Raw genomic sequence first — 20,484 nt, 5'->3', positions numbered from 1 at the left:
CTGAATAATCATAATATAAATGTATAAGAGTCATCAAAGCAAAATTGTTAGTAAATTTGTTGAAAAACTGCTTGATTCAGGATAATGTTTATGGACTTGGACGGACATACTTACATTTTTAGGACGTGATTATAGAGTTGCTTCGCTTATTATATTATACTTTGTTGTCCCAGGAATCAATATACCAAAAATCAGATCAATCGGATGATTAGATCACATAAAAATTAGTTGTTAAAAAAGTAAAAAATCAACTTGTTTAAAATGGACGTACGGACATTTTGGTGGAGATTATAGAGTTGCTACGCTTTCTAAATCGTACTTAACTATTAAAGGAATCACCATGCAAAATTTGAAATCGATAGGACAATTTTAACATGCCTAAATTAACAAAAAAAGCTATCCGTTACGGACGGACGGTCCGACCCTAATTATAGAAAAGCTTCGCTTTTAAAAATGGTTTAACGGCTGGACCGTCAGCCATTAGCCGTTACTTTTCCAACTTTTTGTTCGATTTTGGGAAAAATGATTACTCATGCCTAGTTTTTTAACGAAATTTGGAAAGCATTGAAAAGTCTACCTTTTTAGTAAGCCAGACAGACGTACGAACTTATCCCTGCTTGAAGAGTAGCGCAGCTACTCATTCATTCAGCATTCAGTGCAATATCCCTCCGTCCCAGTTGTTTAACAGACATCACCAGATAATTTCCATCCATTAAAAAGAATATCGAATTAGAATCGTAGTTTTTCAATTTTCTCATTTTCCATAAAATTTGTAAATGATAAAATTTCTGATTATTTCTGAAAATAAACTTTTTTATTTTTATATTGACGTAAACCATTTTAATTGTGCACTCTTAAAAAACATTTGAAAATAGTTAGTTCTTCTTAGTAAGGGGGGGGGGGTCATTGGACTGTTATCGTATTTCAGACAATTATCCACGAATATTAAAGTAAAACATGAAATTGATACCAGTTTTGTTAGTCCGGTCCTTCGGCCCCTCGAGGCTAAGAAAATTGTTTTTTTTTCATATCAAAATCCGCGGAAAGACTTCTATGATACGATGCGATAAATGACTATTCTGTTGCTATATAAATATACTAGCGGCTTCGCTCCTAGTAGCCTCTTGGGGCACTTAAGATGTTGACCCCCCCTCCTCATCTTGAATTTGAGCTTTAGAAAGAAAATTTTAAAAAGAAGTTAATTTTAGGGTTATAATTTTTTTTCAGTACACTTAATTTTACGTGTAATTTTATTCTTGAATAGTTAATAATTTGTGTTTGATTAACAAAATTGTTATTTACCCCCAAACTTTTTTCCAAACAGAGTATTTTTTCTTTAGGTAATTACAATTTTTTCTTCATTTACAAAAATACTTAAAATTGTTCTTAAACGTTGTCTTTACTGAAATTTACCAGGCATCTAAAGGGATAAGACAATGGCTGGTTAAATTGATGTTCATCCTCAAAGATGATGCACAAAATTATTCCTTCTGTAGATTAAAATAAGTGGTTGAAAAGTTTGAACACTCAAATCAATAAATTAACCACACAAAATTTACTGAAGTCTCCAAAGTTGTTAAGCCAACGAATATGTAAACGTTGTTATAAAATTTTGGGGACTAGTGTAATAAACACCCCATTGTCCCCTCTCTATCTGGAATCTTATAGTCTGATTGTTTCGGTATTACAGTTTAATATTCTTTTTAATTTCAAATGTTTATGTTTGCCAATTTTAAGCTTAACTAGCGGCAACACTTTTGGGGGCCATTAAGGGGGGGGGGGGTCGAACCCCAACTTTCAATTGTAGTTATAAGAAAAGGTGAATTTTTTTTTGGGGGGGGGGAGTCACTTTTTTCTAGTGGTGATTTCTTTTGGGAGAGTGATAGTACCCTCAAAAAAAAATAGCTAAATAGGTTTCCAGGATCTACATATGAGAGGCTACACTGTAAAGGAGAACCATAACGGTCCAGCAGTTAGCGAGATAGACAGACAGAGATCCTTTTACTTAATTAAAAGGATTAGCCTTTATACATTTTTCCTGTTAGAAGTAGGGAGTTAGTAAGTCAGTCAGTAAGGGAAGAGGACACATATAGAGATGCTCCGCATAAAAACCATGAATGATTTTTTTTTCTATAACCCATCAAAACTTGAAAAACTACCTAATTACTAATCAAATTTTATTCTTTTTATGTGTATTTTTAAATATAAGAATGTTGATTAGAGTATCTATATAATAAAGTAACAGGATGTTTGTCTGTTTGTTTGTCTGTCCGAATGATCTCGCTAACCGCTGAACCGATCGGGTTCTCCTTAACATGGTAGCTTCTCATAGGTCCCGGGAATGTTTATAACTACTTTAGGGGTGGGTACCATCACCCTCCCAAGAGAAACCATAGAAAAAAATTCCCCCCCCCCAAAAAAAAAAATATTTTTGTTAAATTTATTCAACTAAAAACAGGGGTGTATATTCTACATGGGATCCCCGGCTCAGGGGGGGGGGAAATAAAAAATTAGTGGTTGGAGGGGAAAAAAATGTAAAAATTAAGAAAACTGAAAACATTTTTTCCATTTCCCCTCCCCTCCTTGGTAAAAAAATAAAAGAATGTGTGGTAGGAGGGTTAAAATAAATAAAATATAGAGTTCTTTAAATATTTTTCCATTTCCCCCCCTACTTGGTGAGAAAAAACTAGGGGGGGAAAAAAAGAAGAAATTTGTAGTCGGGGAAAAAAAAAAATCTTGTGCAGAATATACACCCCTGACTAAAAATAAAAATGCTCCCCCCCCCAAAAAAAAAAAAAAATTACTTTTTCTTTTCAAATCTAAAATAATAAAATGGGTTATCAAATTCGACTCTCACCTCATCAAGTGCCCCTAGAGGCCTGTAGGGGCGAAGCCGCTAGTTATATATATAAAGTGATACTGATGAAATTAGATTTTTTCTTTTGATTTTGCATTTTTTTTGTTTGTTAAAAACTTGTAGATATGTAACATGGATCTTAAGGGATAAGACATTAGACAATAAATTGATAAACACCCAAAATTAGGTTGTACAAAATTGTAAGACACCCATATAAAGAACCCAAAGGCATCAGTAATTTGATGCTATACTCTAACATTTAAGATCAAAATTATTGTATCAACTGCAGTTCATAGTAAAATAATCCTGGTAACGAATATTTCCAAAAATCTATGAATTTTAAAGGCTGCTAGCTGCCAAACGGCTGAACGTACAGATTATACCCGCACACCATTTTAAGCAGCATAGGAAGGCCTACAAATAATCTGGAATAGCCAAGATCCAATGATGCACAGGGAAATCATCACTGAAGAAAAAACGCGATCTTTTTCGCGCATTTCTCTGCACTGCGAGATAATAATGCATTATTGATTTATAGCTATTCCAGATTATTTGTAGGCCTTCTTTTGCCGCTTAAAGTGTGGGGGTATGATCTGTATGTTCAGTCGTTTGGCAGCTAGCAGCCTTTAAAATTCATAGATTTCTGGAAATATTCGTTACCAGCAATATTTTACCGTGAACTGCAATTGATCAAAATTATTGGTGGAAAAGTTTAGACACTGCAAGTTAGTTCCAACTTATCAACAATCAATAAAAGTTTCTAAAGTTTTTAAGCCAACAAATGAGTTAACAAGAATTTAAAACTTAGGGACCACTAAAATTTACAGTTTAATTATCCTTTCCCCCTAAGATTTACTAAAATTGGATAATTTTTTTTTTTCAGACCTATTCTCGAGCTTAACCTCATGGATGCCTTGCAGGATCAATATATCACCAGACATCTTCCTGATGGCAGGATCATATTCTCTGATCATAGGTAAATAATAGATATATTCCTCTAGATGCAGGATCATATTCTCTGATCATAGGTAAATAATAGATATATTCCTCTAGATGCAGGATCATATTCTCTGATCATAGGTAAATAATAGATATATTCCTCTAGATGCAGGATCATATTCTCTGATCATAGGTAAATAATAGATATATTCCTCTAGATGCAGGATCATATTCTCTGATCATAGGTAAATAATAGATATATTCCTCTAGATGCAGGATCATATTCTCTGATCATAGGTAAATAATAGATATATTCCTCTAGATGCAGGATCATATTCTCTGATCATAGGTAAATAATAGATATATTCCTCTAGATGCAGGATCATATTCTCTGATCATAGGTAAATAATAGATATATTCCTCTAGATGCAGGATCATATTCTCTGATCATAGGTAAATAATAGATATATTCCTCTAGATGCAGGATCATATTCTCTGATCATAGGTAAATAATAGATATATTCCTCTAGATGCAGGATCATTTTCTCTGATCATAGGTAAATAATAGATATATTCCTCTAGATGCAGGATCATATTTTCTGATCATAGGTAAATAATAGATATATTCCTCTAGATGCAGGATCATATTCTCTGATCATAGGTAAATAATAGATATATTCCTCCAGATGCAGGATCATTTTCTCTGATCATAGGTAAATAATAGATATATTCCTCTAGATGCAGGATCATTTTCTCTGATCATAGGTAAATAATAGATATATTCCTCTAAATGCAGGATCATATTCTCTGATCATATATAGATAGATATTTCAAGGAAAATCTTTTTGATCCATAATTTTCAATGATCACATTTTTGTTGTATTAAAATTTTTAAAAAAAAATTTAAGAATTATCATAACATCAAAAAATATCAAACAAAATATTTACAAATATTTTTACTCTTTAACTGTTGTGCTAAAGTTTATTTTAAAGTTTTTTTTATAAAAACGGATTTTCGCGCCAAAAGTGTAATGCCGCGTTTCTTTATTCAGGATCTCTAGTGTAGCGGGGTACATGCCTGATGACGTCAGAGGTCACTCCGCATTCAACTTCATGGTCGGGGATGATCTGCCATGGACCACTCTGGCCCTCAGAACAAGTAAGTGTCTTAGGGAAAGAACAGCGGGTTAGAAATCAATCTTGTAAGCAATAATTATGTCTTTCCGTCATTTCTTGACTATTTAGGATTAAATGTGGTTTTCTCGGCAAATTTTTTAAAAGCGAAGCTTTTCTATAAATAGGGTTGGTACGTCCGTCCGTCCGTAACGGTGAGCTCTTTTCGTTAATGTAGACATGTTGTCCTATAATGATTCCTATTACATCAAGGTATACTGTTAAAATCGAAGTATCCCTATAATCAAGTCCTTAAAATGTAGGTATGTCCTAAAACAATATCCTGTATTTTAGCAGTTTTGCAACAAATGTACTTAAAATTTTGTTTTGACTCTTATATTTTTAATTTTATGCTGCTTATTCAGTTAATGTTCGTCTGTCATACTGTTTCAGAGCTCCGCTTTTATAGATGTTGTCATCCTTGTTTTGTAATGATTTCTATACCGATTTTTTTTCAAATGATAATTTTACTTTTATTTTTCAGTGTTTGCAAGTTCAACCAGAGAAGGTTTAGTTTGTTATAGGTGAGTCATTTTTTTAAATTAGGGATATAAAGGGATTAGACAATGGCCGATAAATTGATAATTATCCCCAATGATGATACACTAAATGACCCCTTCTATAGATTAAAATTAGTGGTTGAAAAATATATCTAAGGGAAATTTTTATGGAAAAAATAGTTTGTCTCAGATGATTAAAAATTGTTTAATTTAGGAAGAAAAGGAATAAGAATTCGCCTCCCCTCCTCTTTGATGTTTCATTTTTGTTATCAATGCTTAAATTAAATATTTTAAACATAGCATAGGTATATTAGATAAATTGTGTTAAGTTTTGAAATATTGTAGGAGAAATTTTTAAAAAGGGGGGGGGGAAGTTTTGACACATTTGCGTAAACCTGGCACCAAGGCTTTATCTTTGGAATGAGAGGATAGGTTATTAGAGATAAAATCATTCTTATGTAAATAATATTAAAAAAGATGCATATTTTGTTTTATAAGTTGACCTGTACCTTTAAAAAAAAAAGTTTTTTTTTATTTTTACCTGTACAGAGACCACCTGGAGGCCTGCAGCTCCGGAACCTGGAGGTCTATCCAAAAATCTTAAAACTTCGTGAAATTCATCATTTAAGAATGATTTTATCTCTAATAACCTATCCTCTCAGTCCAAAGATAAAGCCTAGGTGCCAGGTTTACGCAAATGTGTCAAAACTCCCCCCCCCCCCCCCTTATAACAATGATCTTCATTTTTTTTAAATATAGGTAAAAATCTTTTGTAAAGTTTTATATTATTTTTAAAAATGTACTACAAAAAAGAAAAATTTTCCAAAATTAATTATATTTTCTAACAAAAGATTTTACCTTTTGAACTTCTCTTCATTCATTATTTTTTTGAGAAATGTGTTTTAATAATCTTTTTGAATTGAAAGGAAACGAAGTTGCGGGTTTCGTCGTAGCTGTTCTCCTATTTCTAAACCATGCCTAGCCTATTTTCTAACCCTGCGGGGCAAACCTTAGCTAACTTAAAATAAATTTTCAAAAGCTAATGTGGAAATACAACGAAACCCGCAACTTCGTTTCCTTTACATGATCCTTTTGTGGATGATGACCTTAAAGCTTTCCCTCAAAGTGCCTAGCGAACACTGCAATCCTTTCTACCTTATTTTTTATATAACTTGAGGGGGGGGGAGAAGAGTTTTTCGTTTTACCATAACTTAGGTTAGGTAATATTGGGTACACAGCTCAGTAGCTTACAAAGGATGGGAATAAAGAAAAAAGTCCCCCTTCTTTTACTTTCAATCTATAATACAAAGTAGAATGATGTCTGTCCGTCCGTCCGTCCGTCCGACTGAAACTTAAAATCTCAGTAACCACTGAACCGATTGGATTATACTCTTCAGGGATCATATCTACTGGTCTTGTGGCGGTTTTACGCTATTTTCTTGGGAGGTGTAACAATCCCACAAAAAAAACAAAAAAAATCCCCCCACCCCATTTTTTTTATTCCTACCTATTTTTGTTGAGTTGGTACAAAAAATTTTTTAGGTAGGCACCTACCTATTTTTTTAGGCTAGGGGCGAAGCCGCTAGTTTATTTAAAAATAGTGGAAATTGGGAGTTTCCTGTGTTCTACTTGGCACTTATATGGAAACCTCCACTCAATTTATACTATAATTAATTTAGGTTAAAAACAGCGTTTGGTGGTGTAATAACCCTGCAGTCCCGCGGGTATCTTGAGGTCAACAAGGATGATCAGAAGATTGAACATTTTGTCTGCATAAATACACTCATCAGGTAAGAAATATTTGTTGGCGGGGGAGGGGGTAAACATCCCTTTAGCCCACCCTCCAACCCTCCATTTGGACGTCCTTGGATCCTCTGATCTAAAGGGCTAAGACAATGGCCGATAAGTTGATGTTCATCCTCATTGATCATACAAAAAATACCCATTCTGTAGATTGTAATTAGTGGTTGAAACGTTTGAACATAACTAAGTGTTTCATCCAATCAAAATTCGATAAAAGTCCCCAAAGTTGTTTAGCCATCGAATAAGAAAACGTTATTGTAAAAACTTTAGTGACTAGTGTAATAGACAGCCCTATGCCCCCTCCCTCCCTGGTAGAAAATTGTATTTGATTTTATCAAATGCTTGTCTAATAATGTCAACAGAACAATAACAAAATTCGGGTATAGTCCCTCTCGTAACATCGCACCTTATGGGGCGATTCTTCGTATTTTTCACAGTAGCTTTTCTCCTATTTCTAGCCCCTGCGGGGGGGGGCTCTAACCCTGCGGGGCCAATTACCTAACCCTGTGTGGCAATCACATAACCCAATATAACCTAAAATTACCTATAAAAAGCCCTTTTAAAACGACGACGAATCGCCCCTTATGGGGCGATGTTACGAAAAGGACTATTCCCCAAAATTCTTGGTTAAGTAAACTTAATTGATATAACGCCCCTTGATGAAGCCTCTTTATTTCTTGGGACGATTTCTCTTTGGAGGGTGGCGGTACTCTCCCACATAACAGTTTTAAACCTTCCCAGGACCTTTAAGAATCTACATTGTAAAGGAAAACCATATCGGTTCAGCGGCTAGCGAGATCTTTCGGTATACACAGACTAAGATCCTTTTACTTTATCATAAGGATATCGGTCGGACGGACGAACGGACAGCCATAGTGAGTTATAGAGTAGAGTCGCTACTACAATATTACAATAATTTCAGACCTGAAGACAGTGAGAAGATTTTAGAAGAACAGCAACAAAGATTTAAACCAATCATAGCAAATATACAAAATTATGTAAGTTTTTATTAACTTTTCGATTAATATCCACTGGATTAGAACTGGTTCTCAGCCATACTAAAAAGTCATGAATAGCGTCATATTTCAGACAATTTTCCACGAGTAGTAAAATAAAAATCGTAAAATAATATCAAGTTTTTTAGCCCGGGCCGTCGGGCCCTCAGGTATAACAAAACTGGTTTTAATCTTATAATTTCATTTTAATATCCGCGAAAAAAAAGAATACGATATGAAAAATAATTATTAGTAGCACAGCTTCTTTATAATTAGGATATGTCATGTACGTTCGTTAATGTTACGTCATAAGATAATGGGATAAGACAATGGCCGATGAATGGATCTTGGACAAAGTAGCTTCGGACAAAGTAGCTTCGGACAAAGTAGCTTCAGGACAAAGTAGCTTCAAGACTAAGGAAAGTAGACTCCACTGTTAATAAAGGTCATGGCCGCAGCGCTCGGCCCCCTTGCCTGCCTAGCCGTGGGCGCTCGGCCCCCTAGCCTATAACCTAACCTAACAAAAAATTGTAAAAACTTTATTAAAACTTGTAAACACAATATCAAAAATTGTAAAAATCTATCAACCACTTTTTGCAAAATCCACGAAATTCTAAACCACTTAAGTATTATCAGTTGATGATATTTTTCTTAAATAAATGTTCTAAGGCTAACATAGGTTAGGTTAGGTTAGGTTATAGGCTAAGAGGCCGAGCGCCCGCGGCTAGGCAGGCCAGTGGGCCGAGCGCTGCGGCCATATTGGAGACTATTTTTCTTATGAAGCTACTTTTCTTAAGTAAATGTCCTGAAGCTACTTTGTCCTGAAGCTACTTTGTCCGAAGCTACTTTGTCCGAAGCTACTTTGTCCAAGATCCCGATGAATCGATGTACAACCCCGATTATTATATTTTATTTTTCCCCCAATGCCTACCCCCCTCCGGGAGTCCGTTACCCAGCAAGGCTGTTTCAACCTATAGCTAACCTGTCCTAACCTAAAGTAGTAAACAAACAAACAAAACAAATCCAACACCCCCCCCCCCTTTTGCGTGGGTGGGGGGATCAGTTCTTAACAACGGGTCGATGTAGCAATTTGTTTTCCCTTGCGTTTAGCATTATTTACTAAGTATATTTGCGATTACTTTTATTTAATGAAATCTTTTAATTTTTAACATTTACAAAACGGCCTGCTTTATTGCATCAAGATCCATGACAGATCTATATAGGAAATAAACGTCTATAAATGAGCTCGAGTCTTCCAATGGTAAAGTGTTTAAAACTCATAGTGCTCCAATAATCCTCATTAAACTCTCATTGACCAAAGCGATAAGACTTTTATTATATTTGTTTATGGAATGAATTAAGTTTTTCACTTCATGTTGATATTTGAATTACATTGAAGTATTTAATCCTTTTTTCAAAAATAAAAAATTTACGTTCATAATAGAGTAAATCTATGAAAACTGTATTTTAAAAGAATTCGATTGTGGCGACACTTCCTTTGTGTTAAAATATTAAAACTAAAATTTTAATCATATTAACCCTTTGGTAATAGTAATGTGAAAAAAATATAATTGAAAAAAATCTTTTTAAAATCATTTAAATTAATAAATATTTACTTCTTTCTTTTAGATAGTAATGGCGGGGGAGGAAAATTGATTTATTGAGAAATAGATAAATAGATATGTACTTATAGAAAACTAGTCAATAGCGATAATGATATAGTTATATTAAGCCAACTCTAGTCGATCTAATATAATTTTCTTTTTTAGAGCTTGAATAAATTGCCACAAATTAGCGCTGGACCATCGCATAGTAGGTAAAGATTTTTAGTTATAAAACAAGGATGACAACATCCATAAAAGCGAAGCACTGAAACGGTAGGAAAAACGAACAATTATATATAAATTTGAAATGGTCATAATTAAGAACAGTTGGACTTGATAAGCGCATTTGACTAATCGATTACACATAACTTTACGGAAAATACACGAAAAAATTACCCCGTTTATTCATATTTTCAGGAATAAATCTGGCAAGCGGAAGGTGCCTGTAGATACCGCCAACATGCCCTCCAAGTACAGAGTCCTGGACACACTTCTGGCAGGAATGTCTTCGGCACAGGTAAGAGTAACAAAAATACTAGCGACTACGCCCCCTTGAGGCCTCAAGGAGCACTTCAATCGTTTTTTTTTTGGTATTAGAATTAAAACGAAAAATTTAGTTGGGGGAGGGGGGATTTTTTCTTACCCTAATTACCTAGGTAATCATAAATCCCTGGACCTAAAAGAAGATTTAATGTTTAGGCGGACCATATCGGTCCTGCGGTTAGCAATATCCTTTGCTACATACACACGCAGACAGACAGGAGACATCCTGTTTCTTTATTATAAAGCTTCAAGTACATAATAAGGTTCTATGGACGATGGATTAATTTATCTCGCATTACAATATGAAATAATGTATCTAGTCTCTGTTTATTAGGTGGAGAAAAAGGTATGTAGCGGTATCTAATAATGTTGATTTATTAAGGTTTTTGCCAGCAATGAATCTGGAACGTGTTTGCGGCTGGCAACATCTGTTACTGGCGGCGGGTCCGTACTCAGCGGGATCTCAACAATTTTTGATAATCAAACTCCTTCCTTTATAGGTAAGGTATAAAGTAGCATAGCTGTTCTTTTTAAAAACAATCCGCTGGTTTAAACGTCTTTCAGTTAGGGCTTAGGAAACATTGGACTGTAAATTACCATGGTACCCAAAGTTTCATAACCATGGTATCTTAATCGATGGTTTAATTATTTAGCTACTTTTATTGAATTTTATATCATACTAATAGTGGACAAATTTTTGGGAATAGTCCCTTTCGTGGCAACGCCCCTTAAAGGGCGATTCGTCGTATTTTGAAAATGGCTTTGATAGGTTATGTTAGGTTAGGTTAGGTTATATTCGGTTATGTGATTGCCCCACAGGTTTAGGCAATTGGTCCTGCAGGGTTAGAGCCCCCCGCAGGGGCTAGAAATAGGAGAAAAGCTACAGTCAAAATACGAAGAATCGTTTCTTTTTTAGGTTCCTATGGTGGTATAAATAATGAAAACACCAATTCGCCAGCAGCCGCCAATCCTGACGCAGCTGCAGAACCCGCTGACAACAGCTCAGAAATCGTGAGCCTGCTGCAAGAGCTGCGCCCTGAGGAAATAGTGAACATGCTGCGCAAGAAGGGCATCAAACTGACCGGCTCCTCTTCCTCTGAATCCACAACAATGTCCGAACAAAATATTGTACAGCAACAGAATGTGATAGTCAAGAGTCAAAATTCTAGTCAACAACTACAACAACAACAAAGCTCTAGCTTACAATCAGTCCAATCCAGGTTACTGAGTCCGCCTGCAGGGGGGGTCGAGGATGATTATAACGTCGACAGCATTGATCCGTCTGTCATGGAGGTCATCACTGAGGTTGACGGCTATGCAGCGGAAAATGTCCGCCAAAATTTGAATTCCTCGCGCCAAAATTCAAACTCTTCCCGCCAAAATTTGTTGCACAACCAACAGCAGTCTGTTTTGCACAGAACAGCCGGGATGGCCGGTAACCAATCACGAGGAAGGATAGAGCCGTCGGTTAACCAATCAGGAGCCAGAACGGGTGTGATTAATCAATCAGGCGGCGTGTTGCGGAGCAGTAGTGGCAAACTGTTCTCTGTGGAGAAAGGCGATGTCAACAGAAATGTTACAGGTACAACTCTTGTTTTGGGTAGGAGATGGGGATACCCGTCAAAACCTGGATGTTTTATCATTATATTTTCTGCGCTATAAACAAATCCTTGTCTGTGATATTAAGAGTAGGGGAATTGTCTTGGTCCATCTACTGGCACAAAGTATTTTTATTTTTAAATGATTTCTTTAATAGGTATATTCATCATATTTTTTCTCATTTTTTAGACGCAAACTCTTTGTTGGAGACCACTATGTTGAAAGGTCTGCCTGGCAACCACCAGAGTTTACCTGAAGGCCACTACCAGCAGCAGCAGACAAGCTGGCAGCAGCAGCAGGCAGCTGGGGCTACCACCAGCTTGGAACAGCTACAAGATAGCTACAATCGTTTGTCAGATAATATTAGTCAGGGGTGAGTGGAACTTTTAATTTTAATGAATTGTGAAACCGATTAATATCCACTGGATTAGAACCGGTTCACAGCCATACTGCAAAATCATGCATCGTATTACAGACAATTTTCTAAGAATATTAAAATAAAAATCAAGAGTAATACCTGTTTTGTTTGTCCTTCCGCCCCTCGAGTCTAACAAAACTGGTTTTAATCTTTTAATTTTTCATTTTGATTTTCGCGGAAAGCTGTCTCTAACACCATGCGATAATAGTTTTTTTCTCGCATTGTATTATAAACAGCTTTCCGCGGATATAGATTGTACAATTATAAGATTAAAACCATTTTTTTAGCTCCGAGGTGCCGAAGGCACTGGCTAAAAAAACTGGTTTTAATCTTATGATTGTACATTTTTATATTAGTTGGATATAATACGATGATAGACATAGATTTTTCGTATGGATGAGAACCGGTTCCTATCCTATCCACCGGATTCGAATGAATACGATAAATAACTATTACGGTATTTTCTCTATTTGAAACGATACGAAACATAATTTTTCAGTATGTTTGAGAACCGTATTTAATACAGTGCATATTAATCCGTTTCAAAGCCATACTGGAAATAGTTTTTTGGGGGAGATGTCAATTTTCTTGTCTGCTAGGTGCAATAATATTTGAAATTTGTGTCTTGACTAGGCTTTTTTGATATTATTATGGATTTTTTGTTTCTTGGCTTTGCTATTAATTTTGTCATTCTTGTTTTAAAAGTTAAAGAGCGCAACATAGTTGTATCTTTTAACAGATTACTTGCGAAATAAAAATGAATGTAATATTAGTTTCACAGAAGTTGGATAGATAATATCATTTTATTTAGTGGAGGTTTATAGACTCCCCCCCCCCCCCCCCCTATCACCTGCAGAAATGGAGTTTAATTTCAATTGTATGGGCTGCCTCCCCCTTTTTTCACCCCCCACATGGCTCTACACCCCCCCTGATGAATCTCTCTGCACGCCACTGGTTAAGTTCTAATCTAAAGAGATACGGCAATGGACGACTAAGTAAAAAAAAACAATCCTATTATATAAAGTAATGCGCTTTTTGTCTGTAGCGAAGGATTTCGCTAACCTCTGAACCGATTTGGTCCTCCTTTACAATTAAGCTTTTTATAGGTCCAGGCAAGGTTTTTACCTATTTAACCGAGTAAATCCCTTTTTTCCTCTTGCGATACGGACAGACAAAATAATGTGAATTATAGAGTAGCTTCACTACTATAAAGAACTATATGTGGAACTAATGGTCCCCAAAGTTTTATAATATTTTATTTGTTGGCTTACCAACTTTAGGGACTTTCATGAATTTTGATTGGTTTGTTCTTGAAGATGAGTGTCCAAACGTTTCAGCTTTAAAATGTAATGTACAGATGGGGTAATTTTGTGCATCCTCATTAGGAATGTACATCCATTTATGGCCACTGTCTTATCCCTTTATATCCCTGCTTATGTACAGTACGACAAATAAGCAACCAATAATAGATTATTTATTAATCTACAGAAGGTGTAATTTTTTGTTTCATCATTGGGGATGTACTTTAATTTATCGGCCTTTGTGCTGTTTTTGAGATCTTGTGCTCCATTAAATTAACAGTGGAAAAGAGGGAGGTCATTTTCTAGTAAATCCCGTAAAGGTGTGTGTTATAAGGCCTAAAAATAGTAGTAGAACGATAAGGTGCTCTATATATTTGTATTCCCTATTGAATAGAACAATAGGGAAGAAATTTTTTTTTTTTTTTTGATAACTGTACCTGGAATATCTTAAAAAAATAAGAAATTTCTATCAAACGCTTTGTTTGGCTCAAACTGACAAAAATTTTAAAAAAATATAATTATAATAAATCAACCTGTAAAGAATGGCTTCTTCCTTTTTTTAATGGTATAGATTGTTCTTAACCTTTACCTTGTACCTATAGAAAACATTATTATTATAATTATATTTTTTTTAAATTTTTGTCAGTTTGAGCCAAACAAAGCGTTTGATAGAAATTTCGTATTTTTTAAAGATATTCCAGGTACGGTAATCAAAAAAAAAAAAAAAAATTTCCTATTGTTCTATTCAATAGGGAATACAAATATATAGAGCACCTTATTGTTCTACTACTATTTTTAGGCCTTATAACACACACCTTTATGGGATTTACTAGAAATTGACTTCCCTCTTTTAACCAAAAGATGCATCTAAATTTAATATTTACAGTAATATCATCCTAAATGAATAATAAGGCTGCTATTATGAAAATTCAGATTTGCCTATTTTTTTGGTTCGCAGTTTAGATGATCAATTAAACACAATAATCCGTTCAATTAAAAAAAGGAACTTCTACCTGCTGAAAAAAGGGCGTCATTTTTCGCGTATTTTCTTTAAGGTTGTGGCTGGGGTTTAGTTAAATGCTCTTATTAAGTCAAATTGCTCTTAATTATGACTAAACGGTTACACCCTGATTTAGGAAAAATACGCCTAAATAATGACCTCTATGTTTTTATTAGGTTTCATATTATTCAATTACTTAAAAGAAACGAAAAGACTTGTTAGACAATAATATTTCCCTAATGATTTATTCCAAGAAATTTAACTATTTATAGCTTACAAAACAAGGATGAATTAAAGAAAATCAACTTGCTCTTTGATACACAAAATTACCCCTTCTGTAGCGTAGAATTTGAGGTTGAAACGTTTGAACACTCGACTTAATAAACCAACCAATCAAAATTCTTAAAGTCCCCAAAGTTTTTAAGTCGACGAATGAGAAAACGTTATTATAAAACTTTGGAGACTAATGTAATTAGTATTTTCTTCTCCCCGTTTCCCAATAGTCCAGATAAGGAATTGATCATCTAGACTTCCTATATTGATTCTCCTTATACCTATGAACTCAGCATTCTAAGAATTTCCGGGTCTTTGTTAATCTATCCATCTTTTAGTTAATGTTTACCCTTGATGAATATTACTTCTTTCCTACCTAATAGCGGCTATGCCCCTAGAGGCCTCTTAGGACACGTGAAATGTTTTCTTTTTAATCTAATTTAAGATCAGCTTTAGTCCAAAAAACTTTTTTTCCGCCCCTAGAAAGGAGAACCATATCAGTTCAGTGGTTAGCAAAATCCTTCTCTAGATACAAGGCCTGCCCCCCCCTCTTTTTTTCATCCCCTCCCCTTTTTTCACCCCCCAAAACCTGCCTTGGACCTATAAGAAGCTTCACTGTAAAAGGATAGAATCAGTAAGATTTAAAATTTTGAAACATTGAAGGATGAAATTTAAATGATTTTAGTAGCAAAATGAAGAATTGAGTAATATATTAACAAACCACTTATATGTGTTTGATGAAGTTGTAGAACTTTTCTACGAACTGGTTGGTATTTATATTTCTGGTACGAAAATGTAATCTTGTGTAACTGTCCTTTGGTACGAAATAATAGATAGATACATGCATAGACGGCCAGATCTTAAATGTTGAAAAAAAGGGGGGGGGGGGTTTAATGCAACCATCTCGTAATCAGTGATTAAATGGCACTTAGAATTCGAATTTCGATCTGAACTTTTGCATGAGTAATCCTTGGTAGGTCTATTTTCCCTAAATCGAACAAAAAGTTGGAAAAGTAACGGCTGGCGGCTCAGCCGTTTAGCCGGTTTTTGCCTATTTTCAGGGTAAATTCATCATCAATTACGTAGGAATCAACTTTTTATTATATTTTTGGTTTAATTCATGTTGAATGATAGCAATAACCATTTTAAAAACTTCTAGTACCTACAGCTACTGTCTAAAACCATTTGATAGCGTTTTGGAGTTGAAAAGAATATTATGTGAAGATAGGTTTCGTGACTAATTTACACTACAGATATCCAAAAAATGGCAAAACAGCTGAGCCGCCAGCCGTTAGCCGTTACTTTTCCAACTTTTTGTTCGATTTAGGGAAAATAGACCTACCAAGGATTACTCATGCAAAAGTTCAGATCGAAATTCGAATTCTAAGTGCCATTTAATCACTGATTACGAGATGGTTGCATTAAAAAACCCCCCCCCCTTATTTTTCTTGTATTCAAATCCAACAGATAGGAACCGGTTCTCATCCATACAAACAAACTATGTCTAGCTTTGTATCATATCCAGCTTTCTATGAATATAAAAATATACAATCATAAGATTAAAGCCACTTTTTTAGTGTGTGCCTTCGGCACCTCAGGGCTAAAAAACTAGTTTTAATCTTATAATTGTACATTAAGATATATAAGTTGGAAAGAATTTAAATGAAATCTGCATCAAATTTTAAGGATTTTTTATAAAATTCGTTTTTTTGTATAATTCTTTATCTAAAAGCGGAAATACAACTTAAGTTAATCAATTTTGACATCTGTGATTAGTGGATGGAAAACTATCTGCGCTCCGATTGGAGAAGCTTAAGTGTTGTACATCATTTAACAAATTAGAACGCAGGTAGTTTCCAATCCATCTATCCTATTGGTCAAAATTAATTAACGTAAATTTTATTTCCGCTTTTAGATAAAGAATTATACAAAAAACGAATTTTATAAAAAATCCTTAAAATTTGATGCAGATTTCAAATCTCCCTCTAACATTAAAATTCCTTCCAACTTATATATCTTATTGTAGATTCTATATCTGCGGAAAGCTGTTTATAATATGATGCGAGAAATAACTATACCAGTATGGATTCGAACCAATTATTATCTTTATGTAATAGAACTAGTTCTCATATTTACTGAAAAATAATGTGTAGCATCGTATTATTGATAATTTTCCATGAATAAGAAAAAAACTGGTTTTAATCTTAGAATTTCTCATTTAAAATCCGCAGAAACCTGTCTTTAATACAATACAATAAATAACTAATACCTATGAACTATAGATCATCGTGTTAAAATAAATAAGTGATAATTTTATATTGTTTTACTATAATAAATATAGTTTATATACCATAGCCACAAGGAGATGTCCACATATCACACCCAGTCATTCTCCAAATAACTTTCAGAAATCTCATTTCCTAAGAGGAAAAATCTAGTAAAAAACTTTATTCTTCTTGAAACTAGAATAATTAGGAAAATCTAATTAGATAAATTACATTTTGAATATTAAAAAAGCAATGTCTTAAATGTAACTTACATAAGAGTAGGCCTTAGCTTCCATGATTAGAGCCAATACCTTTAGTTGCTTGTTTTTATACTTTTAAAAAATCATAAGAAAACTTAATTTTAATTGAAAAAGTAAATTCATATGGAATAATTATGAAAATGGAACATTAATTTATTGCTACATCTGTCTTAATTGCTTTTATATAGAAATGCACAATTTTTACAAGATTAAAATTAAGTCCTAATTTTCTTAGGATTGTTTTATAAAGAATATTTTGTTCTAAATGGATCGATATAGTGTGATTTAGAATTATTTTGTATTTTCTTACCTGTTCAATGGATGGAGAAGTGTAGGATATTGAAGGCTATTAATGATTCGTATAATTTTGATTGTAGATGTCATTTTGATATTGGATGTTATTCATTTAGCACAGCATTGGATGTAAAATATACATGGATTTTATGGCAAGAGAAAAATTGTTGTCAATATAGGTTGCAATTTCCCCTTGGTATTATTGGTTGGGCTGTTTATCCCATGTGAAAAAAGGGATGGGGCAAAGGAGAGGTATGGGGGAGATCATTATTTCAGCCTGTTACATAGTTAACTTTATTATAGAATATGAAAAACCTGGTGTAAGATCCAAGTAATAATATATAGGTTAGCAAAGCAGATGTTTATTAAATATAATCTTATGTAAAACTTACATGACATACATCCATGATATTTAATGCAAATTATTTTATAGCAAGGACAAATATTTGATCAGTTAATGAAAATAGTTTGAAAGAAAATCTAAAAGTAACAGTATCTATGTGTACCAAATGATCTTAATTGCTGTATCCAATTTGGTTCTCCTGTATAGTGTAGCTTCTCAAACATTTAAAGAAGTTTTATAGCAAAATTGGGGAAAGGTACCATTACCTTACGCCCTAAGACAAAAAGACCATTCTTAAAAAAAATTTTAAGCAGAGAGGGTGGGGAGATGATGACATAACTCTCCTGTTCAAGAGGCCTCTAGAGTTGTAGCTGCAAGAATATAAAATAAAATACTGTGAGATGTAACAGATATACCCTATTGCAATAGTAGCATTGTTTCTTTTTTTTTACTAAGGTTAATCAATGTTTCAACAATACATAGGCTTGATAATACTTAACATGGAGACTGATCAATAATTTTTAAATCATCCATGTAAATTGTTTACAAACATTTTAGTAGCAAAGCTACTCTATAGTTCACTTTGTCTATCTGTCCACCAGTCTATCAGATAAAAGGTTATGGGGAAAATGTGAATTTCTACTCTGCCATTTAAGATATATGAAGATTCCATATATGAATGGTGAATAAATGATGACCTATCGGTCCATCATTTATTCCCTCGGGTAAGAAATATTCATTCCTAAACAAAAAACTGGACAGGAATATCATTCTCATTTAAACAAAAACTCATTTTTATGCTAGTAAAATGTGGTTTAATTTTGGTTTTTAAATTTCATTTATTTCCCTGGTATAATTTTTCTTTCTTTTATTAATTAATAAAAATTCTAAAATCTTCCAAAAAAATTAAAAATCTTCTAAAATCATACCAGGGATATAAATGAGATACCAGGGAAATAAATGAATATTTACATCCACTATTTAAGGGGTTGTTTATATGGGAATGAATATTTACATCCACTATTTAAGGGGTTGTTTATATGGGAATGAATATTTACATCCACTATTTAAGGGGTCGTTTATATGGGAATGTGAATTCACTATATAATTTACATTGCCTGTCAGTATGTCAGTCAAGGTAAAGATATAAATATGAAAAAAAATATATATGTGGTAAAGGTTTTGTGCTTTCATCATGCATGAATTTTTGGGCTTCACTACTTAGGATGTTCTACCTTGATTTTTCATTTAATTAATTAGCAATTGAATTATCAAGTGATTAATTCTGTTCTTTTTATTTATTTTTTTATAAAAAAATAATTTGATACAACCGTATTCTCTGTATGGCTCCAAACCAGTCTTCTTTAGTTGGAACTAAACAGATTCAGGGCCAGACTGAAAATAAACAGTGTAATCCCACAGCCAAAAATACAGTTTGATTTAAATAATAAATTCAACATTTGTATGACAACTTATTTTCAACAATTGAGAATCTATTTCTTGTATATTAATTGTAAATTTCTTCATTCAGAGCTAGCTCCGGAGAGGGGATGAGAGGAAGCCAAGCTGGGGATATTGGGAGGCTGCTGGTACCCCCTGGCTCTGTCGACATGGAGGGAAGAATACTGGGCGCCCCCGCCTCGGCAGAGGTCAGAATAACTGTGGCTGGGGGAGGAGGAGTTCTCAACAAAAACGTATTCCAAGGTACGTGCCTCACGGTTTAGTACGAAAACGCTTATTTTTTTTTACAGCAAATCAACGTATCTACCCTATGACTTAATATGTCCGTCCGTCCGTCCGTATTCACAACGTTAAAATAAAGACTGAGAATTTCTTGTATAGTGTCAGACTGTTAAAAATGTAAAAACCAGCAATTTGTTGACAATACTGCTAAAAAAAATGGCTTATACTTTTATATATTTATTATTTAACATTCCTGTCATTTTTGCTTTTTGGAGCACTTATTTTTGGACTTAAACAATATCTCTATTTTGTTAGAACGTATAAATGTATTAAATTTGATAATACGGTATCTATACATCCATATATATATACATATATTAATTCCCAATTACATTTTGCGAAAAAGAGAGAGAGAGAGTTGTGAGAACCGCGATATTACGTCAAAATGTACTAACATAACAAAACAATGTTGTAAAAACGATTTAGAAAAAAAAACATTTTAGCTAATAAATACTACCTATGAGGACAGTTATTGATAAACGTTGATTAAAATTATTGGTTGAAAAGTTGAAACTCTACTAGATTAAAACGAACCTATTAAATTCAATAATAGAATGTTTAGGATAATGCGG

At 33.9% G+C, this 20,484-nt stretch overlaps 1 protein-coding gene across 9 annotated transcripts in view; it reads left to right on the top strand.

Moving 5' to 3' along the window:
- Positions 1-20,484, top strand: part of LOC145318690 (uncharacterized) — a 67,254-nt gene that overhangs the window by 42,695 nt on the left and 4,075 nt on the right. For all 9 annotated transcript variants that reach the window (XR_013879463.1, XR_013879461.1, XR_013879460.1 and 6 more), the window contains exons 10-20: positions 3,741-3,833; positions 4,849-4,955; positions 5,454-5,493; positions 7,149-7,259; positions 8,195-8,270; positions 10,037-10,083; positions 10,289-10,388; positions 10,797-10,914; positions 11,331-11,996; positions 12,203-12,386; positions 19,701-19,873. Coding sequence is in view for 1 of the 9 variants with exons in the window: in XM_080160135.1 (XP_080016261.1) it covers positions 3,741-3,833; positions 4,849-4,955; positions 5,454-5,493; positions 7,149-7,259; positions 8,195-8,270; positions 10,037-10,083; positions 10,289-10,388; positions 10,797-10,914; positions 11,331-11,996; positions 12,203-12,386; positions 19,701-19,873 (1,715 nt within the window). In the remaining 8 variants the exon portion in view is untranslated. The remainder of the gene's footprint in view (positions 1-3,740; positions 3,834-4,848; positions 4,956-5,453; positions 5,494-7,148; positions 7,260-8,194; positions 8,271-10,036; positions 10,084-10,288; positions 10,389-10,796; positions 10,915-11,330; positions 11,997-12,202; positions 12,387-19,700; positions 19,874-20,484) is intronic.

Source organism: Acartia tonsa, chromosome 5 (genome assembly GCF_053477335.1).
Source record: "Acartia tonsa isolate MP-2025a chromosome 5, ASM5347733v1, whole genome shotgun sequence".
Lineage (NCBI taxonomy): Eukaryota > Metazoa > Arthropoda > Copepoda > Calanoida > Acartiidae > Acartia > Acartia tonsa.
Note: the sequence above shows the minus strand (reverse complement) of the source record. Positions and strands in the feature narration are given on the sequence as shown.